At 38.1% G+C, this 15,874-nt stretch overlaps 2 protein-coding genes across 2 annotated transcripts in view; both read right to left on the bottom strand.

The window, feature by feature from the left end:
* Positions 1–7,724, bottom strand: part of tbx15 (T-box transcription factor 15) — a 41,706-nt gene extending 33,982 nt beyond the window's left edge. The window contains exon 1 of the mRNA XM_059343158.1: positions 7,331–7,724. Within this exon, the coding sequence (XP_059199141.1) occupies positions 7,331–7,517 (187 nt within the window). The 5' untranslated portion in view covers positions 7,518–7,724. The remainder of the gene's footprint in view (positions 1–7,330) is intronic.
* Positions 7,725–14,041: 6,317 nt separating this feature from the next.
* wars2 (tryptophanyl tRNA synthetase 2, mitochondrial) overlaps positions 14,042–15,874 on the bottom strand; it is a 28,834-nt gene continuing 27,001 nt past the window's right edge. Inside the window, exon 6 of the mRNA XM_059343547.1 lies at positions 14,042–15,451. Coding sequence (XP_059199530.1) covers positions 15,003–15,451 — 449 coding nt within the window. The 3' untranslated portion in view covers positions 14,042–15,002. The remainder of the gene's footprint in view (positions 15,452–15,874) is intronic.

The raw sequence follows: 15,874 nt of genomic DNA, 5'->3' as shown, positions 1-15,874 counted from the left end.
ACATTATTCACTTTATTTTAAACCATCAGCTCAACTGCAGGATGGACAAAATAACAGGAACACCTGAGAAATCACCCAAAAATCCTGCAACAACAACAACAAAAAATTATTAAAAAGCCTGATCCACAAAATGAATAAACTAACACTATGTTGATTGCTTTTCCACAGAGTGCATAATAAAAAAAATCATGATTTAGGAAAAAAAAAAAACCCTTAAAATATCTTATTGTAACAACCCAACAGCATTTTGGTTTATATTCCCTGAAATGCACCAGGAAAAAAATAGGATTTGGGGGAAAACCCCAAAGCGAAGGTATGTGTTTTTGCAAATAAACTCTATTCCCACCCAAAGTACAGTTAGTCAATGAACTCTGTGAACTTCCAGTTCAGCTGAAGGTTTTCTTTTTATTTTACACATTTTAACTCTTATGTTCACCATTATTCAATCTCCTAAACCTCTAATCTGAACAGAAAGTTAAAAAATGAAACCAGATTTGAAATCCAAGCTGTTTTTTTCCAATTAATAAAAAACTTTAAATGTCATAATCCATTAAAATAAAAGAAGCACAATCTTTCAACAATAATCTGCTTGATTCCAGCCTGTAAACTTCACTTAACACATGTGTGATGTTATTTAAAAAATCTAATGGAAACCTATCAGGGTCAAACATCAAACTGCGTTATAGTTTTTCCAGCTGGGATGTCTATGCTCAACACCTCAAAAACTGCACTTTACCCAGATACAACTCTTATAAGATCACCGCATAATATCTCTCCTTTCACTTTTTCTCAGAAATAGTTTACAGCTGAATATCCAACACCACCACCACCACCCAAAGAAATTCAGAAAAGAATCTAATAATGTATTATTTATTGGGAGCCCTGACACGAGGAGGCTGACTTGGCAGACATAGGGCACACAAATATGGTTATGCAAATGCAGAGCTGCTGAGAGACTGGACAGCGTCCCAGGCGAAAAACCACCACAGCACAGGCCGAGCCAACCCCGCTGGAAACAAGAGAGGAGGGATGGAGATAGGAAGAGCGGAGGGAGGAGGAGGAGGAGGAGGAGGAGAGAGACGGGTGGAGGGCTGTAATGACCACAGAGACACAGAGGAACTCTTTCCATCATCTTCTTGGGAGATCCTTCCAGTGTCACTGCAGCCAGGCAGGACTGTCACACATGATTACACACACACAGACACACACACACACACACACACACACACTCAGCTGCCTCTTTTAAAAACACATGATAGTGTTACAGGAAGAAACACAGGATGGATCAAATCCCAACAAAAAGAACTTTAAGCCTGCAGAGTTGTAATGTAATCTTCACTTGGGGCTAATAAGATTAGATCCTGCAAACAGCCATTTAATCTGAGAGAAGAGCAGCAATGGCTGATTGTGACTGGGATTCTTTTATACACTGCAAACACAGTGTGTGTGTGTGTGTGTGTGTGTGTGTGTGTGTGTGTGTGTGTGTGTGTAGAGTAATATTAGATATTCACTACACGATCGCAAAAGAATTCCCAATAGTAATATAGTTGCAATATCTGTATAAATAAATATACATTATTGAAATAAATATTGAAGTAAAGAAGAGTTTGCAGCTTTGATAATTGTGCTTTGTGATAATTTTTTCCTCATTTTTGGCAAATTGATTACACTCAAATTGGGAGTTTAGGGAGGGGGAAGAGAGAGACAAAAGTGAGAACAGAAAGAAAAAGAAATAATTTAAGAGGCACTCGATTATTTAAACCTTATTATCATGATATGAATTTATCACCAGTCAATTGCGTCACCCTGAGTGTACAGTATTTAGATTTTAGTCTTTTATTGCATTTTATCGCCACAATTTGTTTCTATTCTTGTTTCAACTTTTTATTTATTATTATTAACTACCATTACTCTTCTTATAGCTCTTAAATCATTTTGTTTTTATTTATTTTTTATTATTTTCATTAATTTCCGTGCACTGGTCTCTAAGTGTTAAATTGCTTTTGTCTCTTTAATGGTTTTTAAACCTTTTTCTGTCTTATTATCAGCTTGTCAGTCACCTGTGAAGCACTTTGAACTGCACTAAGCTGTAAGAAAGGTGCTATGAACATAAAGTTTGATTGTTTAATTGATTGAAAATAAACAGGGTGAGACTAAAAGTGCAACAGTGCACTGATGAGGTGAAAAGTCTTAGATTATCTCAGCTTTAAAATGCTTTGCACAAACGGACAGAGTCTCTGTACTGTAAACTGGACTGAGACTTCTGTAAAATGTTGTCAATATCAGATTTTAATCAGATATCAGCATCTCGGTGTCATTCAGCGGATACAAAAACCTACTTTCATCACTACAATCTACATTATTGTTACTCAAAAAGCTTTTGAAAAGGACTTTAATTAGCAAATATTTATAACACTTCATAGATTTAATTGCATTCATCTCAATCTATGCAAACTGTATATTTCTATTAATTTCATGTCACTGCATAGTCTTGTAAATGTAATAAATTATACAATGTTCATACAGTGTTTTATCCCCTTTTCCTCAATTAAAAAAGACACGTTAAAAATGTTTTCCTCATAAGTGGCATTATTTTCCTCATTTAATGTTCAATAATTGTGAATATTTCTAAGTCTAAAGTTTCGTCTACATGTAAAAGGCAAAAAATCTAAAGGAATGTCTTCAGTCAGGAGATTTGGGTTCTTGTAATCTAAATACAGATGCCTTTACACTGACAGAAACAAGATTTAACATCACTTTTAAAAAGGAAAAAGTGTTTAATCTCTGGCATTAAATTGCATATGCAGCTGCCTGAAAAGCCACATTGAGCAATCTCCATATCTCAAATCTAAACCTACATGTTTCAGAGGGAACAGACGTTTACCACAGAGCAGAAAGAGTCTCCATTAAATAAAATAATTTGGCTCCAAGCTGCAGAGAAGGGAATTCACCCGCCGACCAGGAGCCTGTCCACTCTGCTCGGACACCCTGTCATCAGGCTGAAGGACCTGTCCTCCGCCACTCACCAGCCACACACACACACACACACACACACAGGTCTTAACCAAGAGCTGGATGCAGGCAGATGCACAAACACACACCATGTAGCGGCAGAATGCATGTTCATGTGTCAAGTTAATGTGTTTCAAGTTGCAGCTTCAGTTGTTTTGGTTTCTCTCTTTAAACTGAATGAATAAAATCTGACATTTATTGATGAACAAAAATTTGCCCACTCAGCAGAACACTGGCTCTGACATCTGCTGTGGTTTGCCTCACACACACACACACACTCAAACAGAATACACACACACAGACACACACACACACAGACACACACACACACACACACACACAGAGGGCCTGTATCTTGCGGTTTAAGGGGCTCCCAATCAGCTCATGCCAGGCCTCATTAAAACGAGGCTAACATCCATAGTCGCCCACTAATCGGTCTGAATTTAATCAAGTCAGAGCTGTTCATCAAACTGTCCTCTGTGTCACACTCATGTCCGCCCGAGACAGCAGAAGGAGGGCGATAGTTCATTTAAACAATAAACACAGAAATGAAATAATATATTACTACATTAGAGGGAGTGCTTTTCATAAAGTTTCTGCAAACACTTCACTTTTTTTTCCATAACATGTATCCTTTCAGAATAATGGAAAGAAAACACACTTAAGTGTGTTTATTTTATTGAACTTTGTCTATGTGTGTCTAGATTTCTCCAAAATCTAGAAAACAAATGAGCATTACATGATGCCCAATTTGCAGAATAAAATGTTACATATCAGAAAACTTTTAAACAGAAAATAATTGTCTTCATTTAAGTAATCAGCTGGGGAAGATTTATCATATTCACCTGCAGCGTATCCCCTTAAATTACTAATGTTGTTGTTGTTGTTGTTTTTAGTATTTAGTATTACAAATGTGGGATTTGTGAATCATTCATATTTTTATTGCAGTAGCAAGTAGAAATATCAATTTGTAAAGATGGTTCAAATAAAGATGAATAACCTCTTAAACCTGGTTGTGTTTCTTAACTTTTTGCACAATCAGGTTTAGTTTAAACCTACAGAACTTTATTCAAATGTTGCCAAACACATAGAATACAGGAGGCCAAAATTGGGGCAATTGTATGAAATGTATCTCATATAACCTGCCATGTTTCAATGTTTTGTTGTGCAGCAATAATAAGTATCCCGTCTAGTATTTGAGTGTTTGAATAAGTGTACGCACCACATACATTCAATGAGGCGTACAGGCTGATACAGAATGAGCTGCATATGTGGAAATATTTATGTTTTCCAACTTTAGAGGTTTGAAAGGGAAAGTTGTATTCTAGATTATATGGAGACTACATTGAGGTTTAGCATTTATAGTGAAATGTTCCTTTATGAGGGATGTTTTTTTTAATGAAGTTGCTGCAGATTTCTGAAGCAATCAGTCAACCATGAAATCACTGAGTAACCCAGTGCTCACAGTGAGAGCACCTGTTTCCACACTGATGGAGACTGAGCAGTAAAAACTTCATGTAAACATCTCTTTTATCCGCCTGCAGCCTAAAGTATACTGAGACATAATGCTTTACAAAAAGAGCAGACCATTTTAGTATTATAGTTTTATTCAATAATAATAATAATAATAATAATAATAATAATAATAATAATAATAATAATAATAGGAAATGTTAAAAAGATGAGACTTCGGGTGTTTATCATGGATTAGTTCTGCGCGTAATCCGTGCGTAAAAGCGCAAAGTGTCACCTTGTAAATGACATAGTTTTGGTGAGGCCTTTTATAAATGGCATTAAATATCAAGTTATATTAGATGTAGTTCAACTTGTTAATTAATGTCTTACAGGGTAAATATTATGGAGATGTGGTAGTCGTACTTTTGTGAGGTCTAACAAAACTACTTTTTCAGTGCAGACTGAACTGCTGAGCTCTTACAGGCAGACCGTAAAATGCGAGCCTGGCCTCAGAGCCTGTGCGCCTCTCAGTCCTGCCCTTGTCTTTGAGGCTAATAAACGTGTTATACGACCAGCCGGCTTCCAGCCTCGCCTGGAGCTGAGTAAAAATAAAATCACTCCGTTAAGGATTCCTCTAAACCACATAATCTGACCACAGAGACTCGCTGTTCTCGGTCACCGCCGGCCGACGCGCCAAAGCGGAGGCTTTAGGACCCGAGCAGGACCCGCTGAACCTGCCAGGAACCCGCCTGCTAATGAGTTGGACCAGAGGGGGGCAGAGGAACCGGGAATTGGTTTAATTCATTGAGCCACAAATCCTAAAACTGTCCAGGACACAAAAAGCTGGGAGAAGAAGCTGAACAGAAAGACTTTTTCTGAATTAGTAGCGTCAGGGTTGTTTAATGACGTCTAACATTTCATTCTTGCCCTTTTTAACACAGTCACACACAAACACTCACACACAAATACTCACACAAGCTGTTTGTTATTAGCAGCGCTGGAATCAGCATTTAGTTTCACCCTCCTCATTATCTGCACTGCAGACAGTTCAACACACCAATATCAGCAACAACAACAACAATCTTCAAATAAGAGAAATCCCCTCCTCCAATCCTGCTCCTGATTTAACATTTTTTTAAGTTTTACTTTTAAACCACAGACAGCCTGGGAGCAGAGAGGGGCCGTGCGTAAAGGTGCTGCGCCCCGGAGGTCAGACTGAGCGGCCTGAGTCTGTCTGAGCAGCACACAGAGGTAACTTTCATTCCAGCCAGTCTTTACTTTCACACAGAGGTTTAACGAGCTGCGATGCGCAGATACCATGATGTTATTGTGTGTTTAAAGCACACTGAATGTGAAATAATTATAATAAAGGCCCTTTGCATTTGGATCTACAATTCTCCCGCTGATCAGTTTCACAAAGTCTAAAATTTTGCAAGAAGAAGACAAAATTTAAACATAATTTAAACAATTTATCTGAGGCTGAAGCAGGACGCGCAGCTCTGTATGTGTCAGTTTAAACATGAAGCTCTTTAGTGTCGAAGTCTGAACTCGAAGCGCAGAGAAAATATTAAAAGTATTAAGACGCAGCAGTTTTGTGTCTGTGATCAGGAGTTTAAAAACAGCCAGAATGTAACTGCACCTGTAAATAATTAATTCACGCAATGGAAAAATACAGAAGTTTATGTGCTAAAAAATATAGAAATAAACCATAGTTGAATTGAGGGCAAATCAGTCGTGACATAAAAAGGTGCCCGATATTAATTGTTAAAATAAAAACTTTTTAAAAAATGGCATTATCGCCTGCTTGTTGTGAATATATTGAATTTAAAAAAGCTGAAACAGCAAAAGAAAAAAAAATATTCATTTATTTGACTACAATTCAATAAAATTCCTCTTGATTTAAAATTTTCTTGTGAATTTAATTTTAATATTTTTTACTGTATGTTTACGCGTATCGGGCATTTCCACTCTTGCAGTGTGTATTCATTTCATTTATTTTATTTTTCATGAATTTATATTTTACGCGGAGGTTAGATTGCTGCTGATTTTTTATTGGAAACATTATTTTAACTTGTTTTAAATTTTCCGAAAATTGTCAGGTTTTTCATTTTATCATAAAGACTTCCTCAGCGCACTCACACTCATTGGTTTTCAGTGTGCGGCTCAAGAAGGGAACTCTCATTGCAGTAACAACTGCACTCAATAAAAGACTCAATATTATTTATCATCAGAGAACTTTATAATTCAAAATGTCTGAAATGAGTTTGTCTTTGAGAATGAAAAGTTTAAGATTCGTGGATTTATTTTGATGCTGCTGCACCTTGGTGCGTCGCGCCGAGGCCTCCCTGCAGCCCTGCAGCCAGACTGACAGCAAACACAACAAACTTCACGCTTTGAATAATTTCACACTCATATTTCTGATGTATGTTGAAGTGGAATCCACCAGTCCTGAGTCAGAACCAGGACCAGGACCAGTTAACCCCCATGACGGTAAGACTCATCTAATCTCTCTGCCTGGTGTTGAGTCATTAAATCTATTTTAAGTTGTTTTTATAGCTGAATTTAATGCAGATTAAGAATATTTTGATGCATATTGTGAATCATATTCCTGACAGGAGCCCAGCTGACTGACCCTCTACAAGCCCGCGCGCATTAGGTCTACAAGCTGCAGCTACAGACAGTAAACTGTGTGACGCGCCGCAGCAGAACCCGTGGAGCCTCTACAGCTACATGCCCTGTGGTGGGTTGGGTCACTGACAGTGGAGCCATGTTTTGACTCGGAACTCGTCGCGTTGCGCTGCGGGGATAATAACGCACAGATCCGGTACATTTAGAGCGGTGTGGTGCATGTCTGCGCACTGACCCGGGTCCATATCCAGACAGTGCGCCGGGTCCTCTCCGTCCGTGGCGAGGCTCTCCATGGACAACTCCAGCTCCTTCTCCTCCCAGCCCCGGAGCTTCCTCTTCTTGTTGGAGCCGATCAGGGCTTCCACGGAAAAAGCGTGGGCTCTCGAGCTCAGAGCTGCGGCAGATCGCCTCCTCTCACTCATTTCTCTCTCAAATCCACCCGGAGGGGGGGACGCGGCGAAAAACCCACTCCGTCCGTCCAACGCAGTGAAGCAAAACAGTGAAAAAAAAATTGCACACGTCAGTGTTTACAGCGCAAACTCACCGAGTGTCCAAAGTAATCCCAACTGTGACTAGAAACGCCGAGTCAAACAGGCAGACTGTGCCATCCTGGCTGCGTGAGACCAAGTCCGGCAGGATTGATAGTTCTGATGCGGTCTGCCGCTTTGCGCGTCTCTCCGTCCTTCCTCTCCTGTCTCTGTTTCTCTCTCTGTCCCCCCTAACTTCTCGCTGATTGATACTCACTTCTGGGGGAGTTTTTTTTCCAGGCGCAGAGGAGGCGGCCCCTCCTGCTCAATGTCAAACCAGCGTAGCCAATCAGAAGTGAGGACAGACGGCGAGACAAAGTGTCTGGTCCAATGGTGGAGGAGGGAGACGCGCGTCCTGGAAGAGGAACCGTCATCCGGACTGCATGAACCGACTCCATAATGCAGCATATATGGAAAAACACTTATTATATTTTCTCTTATTATGTCCATATGAGCCTTGCAGATTCCCCTGCAGACATTATGATGAAAAAAAAATTAAAGTCTAAATTTAATGATGCATTTACTGATCTCACCAGCTGTCCCGATGTCCCCGCTCAGATCCTGCAGCTTCACGGCTCCTCTAGAGGTGGATCATCCAGCAGGTCTGAGGCCGGAGCGCGGCCTTCACCTCATGGCCCCAAAAATCATTTTAATAGCCGTCTTAAGTCCATCACTAAACAGAGATTGTAGGAAAAGTCACATTACAGCTTCATTGTGTTCAGACAGCTGAGGGGCAGACAGGTGGGCTGAGCTCGGAGCTGCACGGTGGGACTCACAAAGGAACCAGAAGATTAACAAGTGAAATGTTTCAGGCTCTGCTCGGATTATTGAGCGCTTATTTCAGATCGGTGATACAGAATATGTTTAAATATTTTATAAACAATAAACTTGAGTGTTTACACAGTTTAAGAGCGGATATAAATATGAAGGTTAAATGTTTTAATTTACGCTTCAATATGCAGCTTGTCATCTGTTTATTTTATTAGTCCTATCAATATATGAAATATAGACTAATGTATTATTCATTAAATTAAGTCAAACATGTTGACGCCACATGTCCACTCCACTATCTTTATGATAAAAAAAATTACTGACATAGAATTATAATAAAATAACAAATTATTTCGAATCCAATAAGGAAAATTATAAGATGAATTAATTCCCAAATCAACTATTTAAATAAAAGAAGAATATAATGCGTTAATAGTGTTTGCAAAGTATCGGTATCAATTCGAAATATTTGGTTTTAGGACTTATTTCTAATAGCATTTTTAATAAATATATAGGCTGACATAATATGAAATACGAGTACTAAGTGCTAAATATTAAAATTCTAATAAAGTAATACAAATAAATGATCAGATTTAAGTAAAAATATACTGATCATAATAATGGTTAAACACAGTTTAAGTCAATGTTATTTTTATAGGCCAATATTGCAAACCAAAGAAACTGCCTCAGTGGGTTCTTAGAATAATAACGATCACCACAATAATTATCATTATTAGTAGAGTTATAAATTGTTTTATAATAGTATAAACTAATAAATAAAACTGTCAGGTTAAAGTCTTCAATCAAAACTGGTTTCCAACGATCAATCATCGCCTTTAAAAGACACATTTCCTGCAGAGACTCCGCTCGGAGCTGCATGTGATCAGTCTGCAGGAACACCAGCGGCTCATCAGATTCTTCATCGCCGGGAAGAAATTATATTTCCCTTCAGCGGAGAAACGAAACGATCAGGACGAAGGAGGTGAAGAAGAACCGTCATATTGCAGGCCTGAAGTCAACCTGCGGCTCCTGAACAAGACGCTTTCCAAAGGTCACCGATCTGCATTTATCACATTTAAAAAAAACTGTGCAAAATCTGTAGAAACTCTGATTGAAAGTTAAGAGCATTACAACAAGTTTAGAAATCGCAAATATATATATATATTATAAGTATAAAAATGAAAAAGGACATAATGGAAATATAATGTTGGAAAGTTTTAAAGACAGATTAAAAAAAACAAATGATCTTATACATAAATAAATAAATACACTTTGAGCTTCCTACTGACTCTTTATCACGGAAATATGACGTCAGTAAGTACTTTTCATTACCTTCTATAGGTTGACGTAAAAATGTGGACATAGAGATCGACGCATTTCTGACGCTTTAACGGAAATAATGTGCAGCTAAGAACATTTAATCTGATCTTAAACTAATTATTAAGTATCAAAACAGATAATAAGGGAGGAAAAAATAGTTTCAAACAACATTAAAACATTTTTGATCTGAATTAGCACAACTTCATGTCGTTGATGGGTGTTTTTTAACGAGATGTTTGATGATTTTTGTGCAAAAAGTAAACAACTAAATACCCCACGTGCGCGCGCGTCTGTGTGCGTGTACGGGAGGGTGGGTTTTAAATCCATGGGAGGAAACTCGTTAAACAAGAGCAGTAAAAACTAAAATCAACTGTTTGCAGTTTGGATCCCAATAATAGCTCCGATGGCATTTCATTCACCCCAAACTAAAGACTTTACATCAGATAAATATCTCCAGAATATTTTATAGAACATTCTATAAAAGATCAGTGCATTCAAATGGTTTCTTTCAAACTCTTTGTCTGAGTCATTTTAACATTTAACACGTTATTTTGTTGCCAGTTTTGTTTGGTTTTACGGTTTTACACACAACACAGAAAACTTTGTTTGGAGACGGCCACGTGCACGGTCAATGGGCGGAAACGCGCCGTTAATATTCAATTAGTGGAAGAAAGCGTTTGACCCCGCGTGACCCTGGAGGATAAAGCGTGCACTAAAGCATCCAAACTGACAGCAGCTTCTCGGGCTGTTTCAGCACCTTCAAATCCGGCACATGCACCGCTGTCCACCGTACAGGACTCTAAATATAGCGGGCAGAGCGTCTGCAGCAGCCGCTGGACAGCAAACATCCATTCTGACGCTCATTTTCAGGCGTAAAATACAAAATCTGCTGCATTCGGATGCTTTAACATTCGTAGATTGTGCATTAAATTAGAAAGTGTGTTGTTCATAATCAAGAGGTCGGAGTTCAGTCTTTGAAGCCTTACACGTGACAAGCAGGAGGACATATTTGTACTTTCCTTCAGGGTTTCTGGACAAAAACAAACATAAAAGCAGGAAACAAACAGTGTGACCTTGCACGCATTGATCCTCACTGTGCGCACTGACAAGAAGAAATCTGCCCCGTGGATGTTTTGCTTCTTGGAACACCAAAGGATTGTTTATGAAGACAAAGTTCAAGGTGGTAATTTAATAAACACTCGAATAAAAATAATAATTCGAAAAAGACAACGTTTAGCTTCTCCAGATCAGCCCATATCACACTGATCGTGAACGAATAATACAATGAATCTCAAGTATGATGATGTTATTATCAAATGAAAAAAATAACATGCAGCTGCAACCGATATGGGTGAAATAAGTGTCCCCTTTCTTTGCCAGAAAACCAACTGAGAAAGTTATAAAAACGCACGTTGTGCGCTAATAATCATGATTTAGAGAAAAAACATCTATGCCAGCCAGCTGTTTATAAATGAACCCCAAAATAAATAAATACATTTGAATAAAATGAAATAATGTAAAAAAAAAAAAAAAAAAAAAAAAAAAAAAAATACATAAAAAAGAAACTATAAAATAATAAAATACATCTATCAGCTCTAGGGTCAAAATGAGCAAATCAATATATTAAAAAAGAGAGAGAGAAACAGAAACATTCCTTACTTCTCTCAAGAGTTTAAATTAACACAATATTTAAAGAAACACATATGCCACTCAGCCCTACAGGCTAGCGTCACGTTGATATCAATGAAATAAAATGTCTAAGAAACTAGCACTCAGCTACAGAAGCTAAAATAAATAAATAACATTTAATTAAATTAAATGACAAATAAATACATACACCTCTTAGCTCCAGAATGTTAAAAGAGCCACAATTAATATGAATACAATTGAATAAAATTATACAATTACAAAGAAACAGCTAAAGAGACATCACAGCTGCAGGCCCTGAGGAATATTACAGAGATATTATCTAACTTCCTGACAAACAAACACACACACACACACACACACACACACACACACACACACACACACACACACACACACACACACACAATTATCAATAAAATCACAAATAAAAATGCGTATTATTGCCTCCTAATTAACCACTGCATCGCATTGTGCGATGAGAACAGTAACATGCTATTTGATTAATTAGCCTAGTCATAATGCTATTTCATGTGTTTTGATGGATAAACGGTCTTCTCTTCAGAGGTTTTAATATAGCCTAGTTTCCTGTTCACTCCTCTGCATAAACACTGTCTAACTTGAGTAAAAAGTCTCTTTTTTTTCTTCTTCTTTTTTTTTTTTTTTTTTACATTGTCTGTCTGTCACTGTATCCATGTATTAGGACTCTATTAAAGGTTTTAGCTCTGCGCGTTAAACGGGTCAGTTACGGTGTTGCTTTCATATTAAAGCTGCCCATTAACTCGTATCACATGAAACGCACACACACGTATGTGTCCGAACAGCTCGCGGTGATTTACAGCCTGCTGCAGTGTGTGCGTGTGTGTGTGTGTGTGTGTGTGTTCTATATATTTATATCCATACTTTGTGAGCTGAACAGGAGAGAAAAACAGGACCAAAGGGAAATAAACCGAGCGAGGACACAGCGCTGCTCCCAGGTAAACACCAGCACAGTTCCGTGTGTGTGTGTGTGTCCCTGCAGGACTGTTAAAGTACTACAGAAGTGCATTTTCAATTAGAGAGATGTGATGGCAGAGAGCAGAGTTAAAACAGCAGGAGGTTGAGCAGTGAGAGCTGCAATAAAGGAGGGAAGGATGGATGGATGGATGGATGGATGGAGGGATGGAGGGGGGGGGGCATTTTATTAAGAAAAAGGAGAAAAAGGTAAGAAAGGAGGTAAAATGATCAATAATTTAACACCAAAAGGGTGGCTTTTGGTGACACTGACTAATGACTATTGGACGATTTGATCCAAGGAGCCTGATTCAATTATCAATAAATATTCTATTCTGATTTGACTGTAAATCTCAGAGTCAAACGTGATGCTATGAAACTAAAGATCATTCCTTCATGTGGATAATGCTTATTTGCTTTGTTTCTCCAAATAAATCATAATATATTGGTTATTTTCTATAAATATCAATACATTGGTATGTTTAAAATACATATCCGTCATTAGCCTACTACATTTATTATTATTATTATTATTATTAAATCTTGTACTTTCTTCATTTTGGGGGGAATTTCTATTTTAATTTATTTTGAATTAATATTATCATTATTATTATTATGTCTTTTCCTCTTTATTTATACATTTTGGAATTTTGTTATCATCATCATCATTATGCTCGGTTCTGTTTTTCTTGTATTTTTAGGAGTAGATAATGCCACTAACCAATATCAATCAGTATTGAACCACATGTTGAAAATCATAATAAACAAAAAGACAAAACAAAAACAAAAAGTTAGAAGTAAGGGTGCTCATGTGGACAAAATAAGAAGTGTTTGAGTTTATCAAAAAATGAAAAAAAACACTGAGCTGCAAATGTACAAAAAATCATGAATTCATATTTTTTATTTTTCAATATGCACAGAGACAAAACCGTTGAATAAGCAAACAGCAGCAACAGTTTCCCAGTTTACCACCACACACACGCTTCCATCACCGTGACATCAGTGCTCAGATTGAAGTCTTTACCTCTGAACTTGTTCACATTTCGACTCCTCGTGGGGTTTGAAACGCGTCCTGAAGCTGCAGAGCAGAGGAGTTTCCCTGCAGCGACTGAAGATCAGCAGACAGGACATGCTGTTTGAGTATATTTTGATGCCAATACTTTAATACATGACTTATTCTGCTACCACAAGACTTGTGTATTTTCACTCCAGTTTTAAACTGTCTGACCTTTGCAACACTCGAAAATATAAGAAACACCCACAATAGTGCTGCAGTGGTTGAAATATGTTTGCTTTTTTATGATTTAGCACCTGGCATAAAGGCTTTTTAATATTAAATATTTCCTTCATTGTTTGTTAATTTTTTTCTTTTTTTTGGAGGGCCTGGATTGCCTTACTGTTTATCCTGTTTACACTCATGGGAAGAAACTCTGAAAAAGTGTTTGTCCAGATTTTAAACCATAATTAATCTGGTTTCCATCTTATTTGCATAAATTTGCTTGATTTTTTTTATGTCTTGTCAGTCCAGATTTCATAAATTCAATCCAGATTCACAAACACCTGAGTGAGCTAAACAGAAACATTAACATATTCCACATCAGTTCTTAACACCTGTGACCTAAATTCAACATACATTTGAAGACCATATTATTTAATATGCAAATTTTATTTGATTTATCAAAGTTTTTTTTTTTTTTAAAGTAATCCTCATTCTGGCAGCACATCAGTTCACCTCTGAGAACAAGAAGGCTGGAAAAAATATAAATAAATATGTGTGGTATTTACCAACCCTGCCGGCAAAAAAATAAAATGTTGGCATATCTGCAAACCACAGAAGCATTGACTTTTAGAAGTTTATGAACTGGTGCAACCTCTTCTCATACTAGTATTTTGTCTTTTTGGAGCCCTGGGTAACATCGTTTGATGCTCCACAGAGGCGAGTTTAAACAAGTGCTTAACGTTGAATTAAAACAAAAGCTAGGCAACTTTGTGAGGTTATGCAACAAAAGTACATGTTAAGTTTTAGGACAAGATCATGGTTTGGGTTAAAATGATCACCTTTGTTCGTTAAGTTCAGTTTAAAATTCAATGGACACAAAACACTCTCCACACCGACCTTCTTCTGACAAGGAGAGTTTGACACTCAACACATCACCTGACTTCCAGATTTCCTGCTTCAAGTGTCTAAACATTGGAGGATTTTACATTGGAGATAGTTAAAAGCACGAGGCAGCTCATACGGACGCTAAAAGGTGCCAAATATGAATGTCAACGTATCTGTGATTTGCACAAACCTTTTTCTGGTGACTGGGCTGTATTTGGGCAAACACATACAGCCAAAACTTGAGTAGATGAGATGAGTAAATAAGATGCAATGTCCTCAAAACAAGTGTGTAGTACATGTATAAAAAAGGACATCTTTTTTCTCTTGCTTGGTAGTGTCCAAAGATATAAACAACATTAATTTCTTTGGACAAATAACAAAAAGCTTGTCTGTCCATCAGTCTGAAGTCTGATCATGACGTTGAGTCTTTGCTTTCAACACGTTTTGCGATCAAATGAGTTACGTGCTTAAACATTTTGCAGATGTAAACAGATTGTTGGAATAAAACTTGAACTCAGCTGCAGTGAAGTTCTGAGCTCAGCCTCTCAGCAGAAGCCAACTCTCTGTCGGACCTCTCTGAGGACCGGCCCCGCCAGTTCTCGAGCCCTGCGGTTCCCCTGATCCAGCACCGCCTCCAGGTGAGCTTGGTCCGCCCGCAGCCTCTCGATCTCCTCCCTGATGGGCGTCAGCCTCTGGATCACCGCCTCCGCGACCAGGTTTTTATAGGCTCCAGTGTCCAGCCCTCTGGCCAGTAACACCGCCTCCTCCACGCTGATCATCGCCATGGCAGCATGGATCGTCACCAGGTTGGACACGCCTGGCCGCTTCTCTGGGTCGAAGGTGACCTCGGAGGTTAAGTCGGTGACAGCGCGGCGGACCTTGAGGGCGATCTCATCGGGAGAGTCTGTGATGGCGATCGTTGCCATCGCCTGCAGGTCAGATTTGGACATTTTGGCGGACGGGTCACGGAGGGATTTGACCTTTCGTGTTGAGCCTGAGGGAGGAAATCAGATTGAGAAATCCATTAGTATGATGAGACACAAAATATTAATTTCAAAATAAAACATCCAGCAGTTAAAAAAATTGGACACATGAGATCAAATCACATGACTTCTTCGTGACGTCACAATGTAGAAATGAAGCAGCTAAAGTTCTGGATTTAAACTCCATGCCAGTTTCTGTTTGATGATGATAGGCCAAGTGAAACCGGAGATAAGTTCAAATATATTTAGTATAAAAATATAGAGCTAGAAGTTCTCCTCATTTTACCTCTTACATGTTATATTAGTAACTAACATTTAAAATTCTTCACTGAGTATGATTGTGTTTGAAAGTTAAAGAAAAAATTTCATGATCAGATTTGATGTTTTTCGGGGGGGTTTGGGGTTCAAAATTTTGATCCAATAAGTCAAAGTGA

This window comes from Centropristis striata, chromosome 10 (genome assembly GCF_030273125.1).
Source record: "Centropristis striata isolate RG_2023a ecotype Rhode Island chromosome 10, C.striata_1.0, whole genome shotgun sequence".
NCBI classification, from domain to species: Eukaryota; Metazoa; Chordata; class Actinopteri; order Perciformes; family Serranidae; genus Centropristis; species Centropristis striata.
The sequence above is the reverse complement of the archived record's forward strand: the minus strand, read 5'-3'. Positions and strand labels throughout refer to the sequence as shown.